General features: G+C 39.3%; 1 protein-coding gene across 1 annotated transcript; it reads left to right on the forward strand.

Moving 5' to 3' along the window:
• The first annotated feature begins 1,580 nt into the window (after window positions 1-1,580).
• On the forward strand, window positions 1,581-2,503 carry LOC131686879 (uncharacterized). The gene has a single exon (XM_058970881.1). It carries the CDS (start codon window positions 1,631-1,633, stop codon window positions 2,501-2,503), a length of 873 nt encoding a protein of 290 aa, XP_058826864.1. The 5' UTR covers window positions 1,581-1,630.
• Window positions 2,504-8,135: the final 5,632 nt, after the last annotated feature.

Here is an 8,135-nt window from a genome sequence, read left to right on the forward strand (position 1 = left end):
AATTCTTCGGAACATTAGAAATTGAAAAAATGATTACACCTATCCAATCTCATGACATTGACTGTAAGTTGTCAATACAGCAACTATTAATACCAAAACAAAGCTTTTTTTTCTAAATGGAAGGAATTTACAAAACTGTTTCACTTTACCTGGCATACTATTCTACTGTTGGTAGAAAATTGCTCAAAGCGGGTGGAAATGAGATGAATAGTAAATGGAAATAGATCGTAGTGAAGTTGGAAAATATTTAATTGCTTTAGTGGCAAAATTTGGACAAACAGATTTTTGAGTTTTTGACACTGGCCCACTTTTCAATTCCTTTAATCTGTATTTGGAAAAACAAAGAATGAATCCTGCTAGTCATTATCAGGCGAAGAGACGTATAAAAATGGTAAAATATATGGTAAAAAAGATTTTACTGAATCCAGGTATTTTGGAATTGTTTTTGAAGCCCCAAATAAATCTATGTTTATATAACCTTATAAATTGTGTAACAAAAGATGGTAGATTCCCATCCATAAGAGTTTTCTCGTATAGACCAAATATGTTAACTGATTCGATTACCAACACAAAGAAAACTCAACATGATTTGTTATTGCAAAGCGAGTGTCCGGTAATTTCCAGAATGTTTTTAAATAATCTATATATGGGAGATAAACTGTGGTGTACAAAATGTATTCCATGCACAGTAACGTGTCTTAAAATATTTTCTATTAATACTTCCCAGATTCAAATTGAAAGCATTCCAATTCTTGTCCATAATACACCGCTTAGAATTTCTGAAATTCCGGACTTGGTGGTTCGGTCAAACGCGCTGACTACGGCCAGATCCCGTAAACAGGACGAGGGACGAGAAAAAGCTACCGTCAACGAGCATGCTGAAAATGGCAGCAACGAAGAATTACGACTGGAGCAAGAAGAGAGATTACAGCTCATCGAAGTTCCGCGGCTTAAGGTGTAAACACAATGGATGCGGTTGCGGTGCGTTGCGGCAAGATGCGGCGAATGCGGCATGTACTAAAATCGCTGCCGCAGAGTTTGCCGCATTTTCAAACCACAATGCAACTATTGCGGCAAAGTTTGACACTTGATGTTTTGTACACGCTTATAGACAAATGCACATTTATTGTATTGTATTGTCAACCTAGCAAATGTTATTTTTAATTCAACGTGTAGCGTTGTTATAGTTGTCAAAAATTCAAATTTTGAGCATGGAAAATCTTTCGACTGCGTTGAATATTTTAAGCATATTGCAAGAAGTGAAAGAGCTTTGCTATGCCAGAGAGCATAGCGAACGTCGTTGGTGGGTACGGCCATCCAATCAAGCAAGGGCCACTGAAGGCTTTTTCGAGACTTCATTCGATCTCATGAGGCAGCATGATCCGGAATACTTTTTCCGGTGCACCCGGATGACCCCAGCAGCGTTTGATAAACTTTTCGATATGGTCGGAAAACTGCTTGTAAAAAAATCTTTGCGTCAACCGATTGCTGCAAAATGCAGACTGTTCCTCACATTAATGTAAGAGCTGAGCAGCAATGAACCACTCGAAAATTGTATAAAATCTTCCGTTTGATTTTTAGGTACTTAGCTCACGGTTCGAGCCATTTTTATTTATCACGATTGTTCCGGATGGGAGTGTCAACAGTGCGGTCAATAACACAGGAAGTTACACAAATCATATGGAACAAACTGTGTGCCATATATTTGCCTGAAGTGGATGAAAACTCTTGGAAGCAGTATAGTAACGAGTTTAAAATACAGTGGAACCTACCAAATTGCTGCGGCGCCATTGACGGCAAGCATATTACATTGGAGTGCCCACCAAAATCCGGCTCACTCTATTTCAATTACAAGAAACAACACTCCATATCGCTCATGGCCATTTGTGACGCAAATTATAATTTCTTAGCTGTTGATGTAGGAGCATATGGAGGTAATTCAGATGGAAGTGTGTTTGCAGCTAGTGAATTCGGACGTCGACTTCTTCGAGATGAGTTGAATTTACCTGGCCCATGCGCATTACCACGAAGCGAACATATTATTCCACACTATATAGTAGGTGACGCAGCATTTCCACTTAAACCTAATTTGATGCGACCGTATCCAGGTAGGAATCTATCTCTGATCAAAGAAAACTTTAACCGACGATTGTCTAGAGCACGGCGGACCATCGAAAATGCTTTTGGCATTATGGTTGCTCGTTGGAGAATTTTAAAATCTCCACTCATCATGCACCCGATGTCAGCGGAGCATATTGTAAAATCAGTGGTGATTCTGCACAACTTTGTCAAACAGCATTGTGGATCCCAATACGCTCCACGAGGGTTTGCTGACATAGCTAACGAAGACGGTGACGTTCAAGAAGGTGAGTGGAGGGAGCTAGTTGAACCCATGGCGAGCGTTTCCGCAGGCACTGTTCAACGTGGGAACAACGCAGCGCGCAGTGCATATGACATACGTGATTTATTGGCTCAATATTTACTTGAAAATCAAATTCCATGAATAATAATATCACTACATACATAAAAATATATTTAAAGTTTCTCTAAATAAATAAAATTATTAAATCAGAGCACTAAGATTTCGAAACCTTTCCTTAACCTTTATCATCTACCAGTTCTTTTGAAAAAAAGTGATAAACTCACATCGAAAAATGTTTCCACCTTCTATATACTACTATGTGGCAACCCAGTTAAATTCAGCCGCAATGCTGACTCCCGGTCAAACCATTCGGAATTTGATTCGGAATCCTGAATGGAGTCATTTTTATTATCCGACTCAGAATCGGTTGTTGCATTTGATTTGGAATCCATAATGACTCCATTCCCCACTGAGACGTCCAAAAAATTGTTTCAAAATCGTTCAACGCGAGTTCAATGATGGACGTTTGTTGAACGGTTATTTGGACGTTGTCCAAATTGGTCCAACGAACGTCCTTCGTTGGACGATTTTGAAACCAACCGTTCTTAGAGGGTCAGAAATCCAAACCGGTTCCGGAATGAGTTTAACTTAGAGCACTCTAGTTAGAGTGTGGCCAAGAGGCCATGACGTATCCAAACGAACATGAAATTTGACGTATTCACAATAGAAATACGTCAGATTTCTGCTCGTTTGGATACGTCAGACTCGTCTTGGCCGCACTCTAACTAGAGTGCTCTAGTTTAACTGGGCTGGTGCTAATACGCCCAGTTAAGCTCAGCCGGAAATGAACCGGAATTCCGGCTGGTTCCAGTTCGTACTCCGGCTCCAGTGACACAACCGGTTCTAGTTAGAATCGGTTGTGTCACTGGAGCCGGAATACAAACTGGAACCAGCCAGAATTTCAATTCAGTTCCGGCTGAACTTTACTGGGCGTATTCCGGCTGGAGACAGAATACGAGATAGAACCAGCCAGAGTTCCGGCTCCTTTCCGGCTGAACTTTGCTGGAAAGTGTCAAAAAAGTAAAACATTCGATAATACCCAGTCAAGTCAATCCGGTTCGAATTGAACTGGATTCCGGCTGGGCGAAAAATATTCTTCTTGAATTCGAATTAGAATTCCGGCTGGTTCCAGCATGCGTTCCGTCTCCAATGCAACAACCGATTTGGGCTGAACTTCGCCCAGAAACCGATTGAGGCAGAATATTCAGCCGGAGGTCATCTAGAAATATGGCTACCTTGTTGACAGCCTTCTTCTTCTTCGTTTTTTATTTATACTGGATTATTTTTTGCTGAAATCAAAAACGAAAACAAAACAGAAACGCTCAAAAATCGCATTTTTTATTAAGCATAAGCAGTTATTTAATTGCTAATCTCAAGTTCACTAGACGTGAATATAATAGTGGTTTTATTATCCAATTAATAGTGGTTTTATAATCCAATTAATCACAAGCCAGATGAGAAACAAATAACGACTTCGCAGTTAATTGAAGACGGTTCCAGCTGGACGGAGAAGTCCAGCAATTGACTACCGTTGTTGATGATTGCACTGTCAGTGTTGGACAAGCCATTTTTAAAGGGTCGTTTGATACCTGCTAGCAGCCAGTGAAATGTCTAGCTCATTCCGAGCAACTGTTTATTATACTTCAATAACTTTGCCATGTAATCATCATTCGTAAACTCGCTGGTGCTAAGACGACCTTAAGGATCCAACTATTGCACCTTTTGCTCTGGACTTCTTATCCGCCTTGAGGAAATCTTTGACAGAGTTCGCTTCATTCATATCGCGAATATTTACGCGTAGAGTACGAGGTAATCCACATCGAAACCAACTTGAGGTGCATATTTTCTTGGTCCGGTCGTATAGGGTTTGAACATTTTTCGAATAATAAATCGCAATAGGAATCAGCTTTCTAATAAGTATATCACCAATTTTGCCATCAGTGATAACCGCAAACACTGAAAATTGGTAACGTTAGTGTGCATAAACTAAAAAATCTCAGCTAATTTATCATTATCCTGTAAACACAGGATAAGATGTCAATTCTGGCCTGCTTTTGTCTCAAAATTTTTTGCTAGAGTTGATCAATTCATAAGAATCGCATGCGTATAGAATTTGAATATATCTATAGAATACACAGACAATTATTCATCATAAATCAACTTAGTCTTTAATATTACATGTAGGAGCAGATTGTGATTAACAATGAACGAATCGTGGGATCGCTTCGATGAGAGTAACAGTAGCATGAAGATCGTATGCCGGAGCTCTCCCCCTAATATACTAAATAATTTAATGGTTCTATATACATTTCTGTAACTGCACGAAGAAACTATTGATGTTCGTTGCAATACACCAGCACAACACCGACGAAATTAGCTCAAACAAAGGTAACAAACTTAATATTTCTTTCGTATGTGTACGTATATTATATCGTGGAAATTTAACCGCCAGAATGTAATCTAGACCCTGATTGCAACGTGATCATTCTTTCTTTGAAGTACTAATCCCAACGTAGACAGCCGAAAAAAGATAAAGGACACGCATAAATTATGCTGCGTTATTGAGCGGAGATTGGATTATAAAATGTGTGTGACATAACGGGGAAGGGGTATAAGCAAAAATGTGTGCTACTATGTGTGTGTGTCTGGCGCTTTTGCATAGCGTTCGTTAGCATGCGTGATTTGGTATAATCGCCTGTTTCCGTTTGAATGTTACGGGGACGTTTCTTGATTGCATAAGAGTGGGCTTTTCATGTTTGTGTGTAGTGTTTCTTCGATCATGTACCGCGATTACATGAGCGCGGTTGTGATTAGGTTTGTATTATAGCTAAAGACACGGGCGTTTGTAAGGTAACGTGATAGATCACGTGCCGTTAGCTAATCATCTGTGATAGCATGTATGTGATTTCTCGTGTATGAATTCCTATGTACAGCTGCGTGCTCGTTTGTATATTCGCGTGGACTTTTTAATGTTTGCATGGGCTGTATAAGGGAGTACCCCTATATCACTAGAGACTCCGGCTAAGCGCAATGAAGCTTGTATGAGCGTTGATGATTGGTGACCGCGTTCCAAAATCACTGAATCAATTTGGAATATGGACATCCCTAAGATTCGCATTTAAAATGGAAGTTTATCTTACGGTTGCTACTACAGAATCACGATCCGGAGTTGTGTTCCATATTGGATACGAAACGTGTAACCTTTGCCTTGAACCCTTGCACTTTATCGGTCGTTCAAGGCATGTGTGAATAACACCTGAAGTGAAGGTGAATGTGACGTACAACATTGAAGTGGATCATGTAATAGACTCTTGCGCGTTGATGTAATACTATTCAGTGTAAACATCAAGATAATGCGGGACCAGTTGAAAATACTTTTTAGAGCCCAGAGCAGTGCTCCGGATGGAAACATTGTCTCGCAGACGCTTCGTCTCTCCGTTTTGGCCAATGAATTAGTCGAGAACGCTTCCAGTAAAACCACTAATCCGCACGCGGTTGGATTTTTTTCCGGAGTTGCCAACAGGGATTGGGGCTATTTTGAATCTCCTTTGTTTCACATTGCATAAATAAGACTACCAGTTATTTTTTATAAAATGTCAAGAAAAATACCAAAAAATTATTATTCCATCCATGAGGCTCAATGACAATGTAAATCTTGAACCAGTGTATTTTTAGGCTTCCTTTTTTCAATATGGGACTCTTGTGTTTTGATGGGAAGATCAGGTCTATCATGCGAAAAGCATTACAATAGCAGCTATTCTGATGGAACTTTCGCTAGAGTAGCAGGGGCCGGAAGTGCAAACTGCCCTTAGTTTTGAAATAAAAGTAAAAAGTAAATCGATGATGGAAAATCAAGTCTCTCGAACGGGAAATCACTTCTGAGCGAATTGGTCCACGAATCACTTATACTGAAGAAAATATCTTGTCAAGTCGTTTCAAAAGTAAATGTCAGCGTCGTCATTAAAGTGGACGTTATTGCACCAGGATGCAATGGAATCGCAAACAAATATTTGCTAAGGGATGTTGTAGCATAAAATACAGCTAGAGGCCATGGTGCAGCAGGACACACAGCAATAACCGAGTGTCAAGAGCAGCCGTTTCACTGCGATGAGTTGCGTGAACGCAACGATAACTATTGTCATAAGTAGCAGTCATTACCTCGTACAACCGTTTCACGCTGTTCAGAAATTTAACCTCGAGTACGAACGTACTTTTGGAAATATGATGAAGGGCGTGCCACGATCTTGTTACTGGTCGACGGAACTAATTTCGACCGAGAACTGATTTCTGCGTTGACACGTCTGGCGTAATTTTTGTGATTGCAGATAATATGGTGATATAATAAGGATTTTGCGGTTTTACCTCAATCGCCAACACGCGTACTTGTCAAATCGTGACTCGTACTGGATACATATCGCAGATTGGTTGATGGTGTCTAGCTTTAGCCAAATTAGAACGACAGGGAAAGATTCTACAAGATAGTAAAAATACAAAGCAATACACTACACATAAATATTCATTAATACTTCGAATACTATAGTTTAAAAAATAAATAAATGTCGCAAAAAGTCTCATGAAATCTATTTTTTATTACGACTGATAGTTGGCCTTGACCTTGTGGGAATTTTGAAGAGCATGAAACGTTAAAAAGGCATAATGGGGTCCGGCCTCCTCGATACACCCCATCAACATTTTGAGGTCATTTTGAACAGTAACCCACATCTTTAATAAAATATGCAGGGTTGCTTTCCAGTAAACGTAATGAAGATATATGATAAAAACCAGTAATATTTGGGGATATATAGTTAATACATTGAAGTTATAGGAACCGAAATATGTAATATTGCTTGACATATACAACGCCGTCAATACCACCAACCTAAGGGAGGGATTTCTAACGGTTCATTTCGGGGCTTGAGTTAACTTCCACCAATGTGCTCAGTGTCACACGATCACTGCATGTTCGGAATATAACCCAAATCTGTGGTCAGCTATTTGTGCTAGGTTAGATGTTAATCTGCAAGTGATTTTCCTTGAGAATTTTTTTCAAACGTTTCGATTCTTGATACTGCTGCAAATTGTCAATAATTTTGACCTTGACCGATCTAAATGACGATTTCGGTATTCAGTGGAATCGACTTTCATTTTTGAACGGAATAAGAGAATCTTCACATTCTTTCGTGTTATGACCAAAATCTAGTTCTTTTACACGTGAAAACCTCCGATTTTCCGCTGATGCTGTTTTCGACTTGTTCTAGCGGATTCGAATGATCCATAACCCCGGCAACCTCGGTCATGTTCCCGACTTCTTAGGGGCCGTATGCTCAGATCAAGTTTAGAGTGCTTTCCCCCTAGGATTTAATTATAAAATCAATCCAGGTAATCCAAAATGTTAATGTCATTTCCAAATTTCTCTTTCCTTTCAGCAAGTATAACATTTTGTGTCATCCAAAATATCGAAATGCAAAACTGAAAGGTTCATTTTTAGCTAACACTTTTTGGATGATTGCTCAATGTATTCGACGTACATGTTCTGCTTTATATAGAGGTCCGGCAACATGACACATTAGCACTCCTATACTAGTTCGGTAGAATCTGATTGCTTTAAACAATTCATACAGCATACGAAGTACACTATGTGCAAAATCCAAATTTACATATTTCTATAACAAACTACATATTTAAAGTTAAACAACTTTATCATGGTAATAAT

The sequence above is a fragment of the Topomyia yanbarensis genome, chromosome 3 (genome assembly GCF_030247195.1).
Source record: "Topomyia yanbarensis strain Yona2022 chromosome 3, ASM3024719v1, whole genome shotgun sequence".
Lineage (NCBI taxonomy): Eukaryota > Metazoa > Arthropoda > Insecta > Diptera > Culicidae > Topomyia > Topomyia yanbarensis.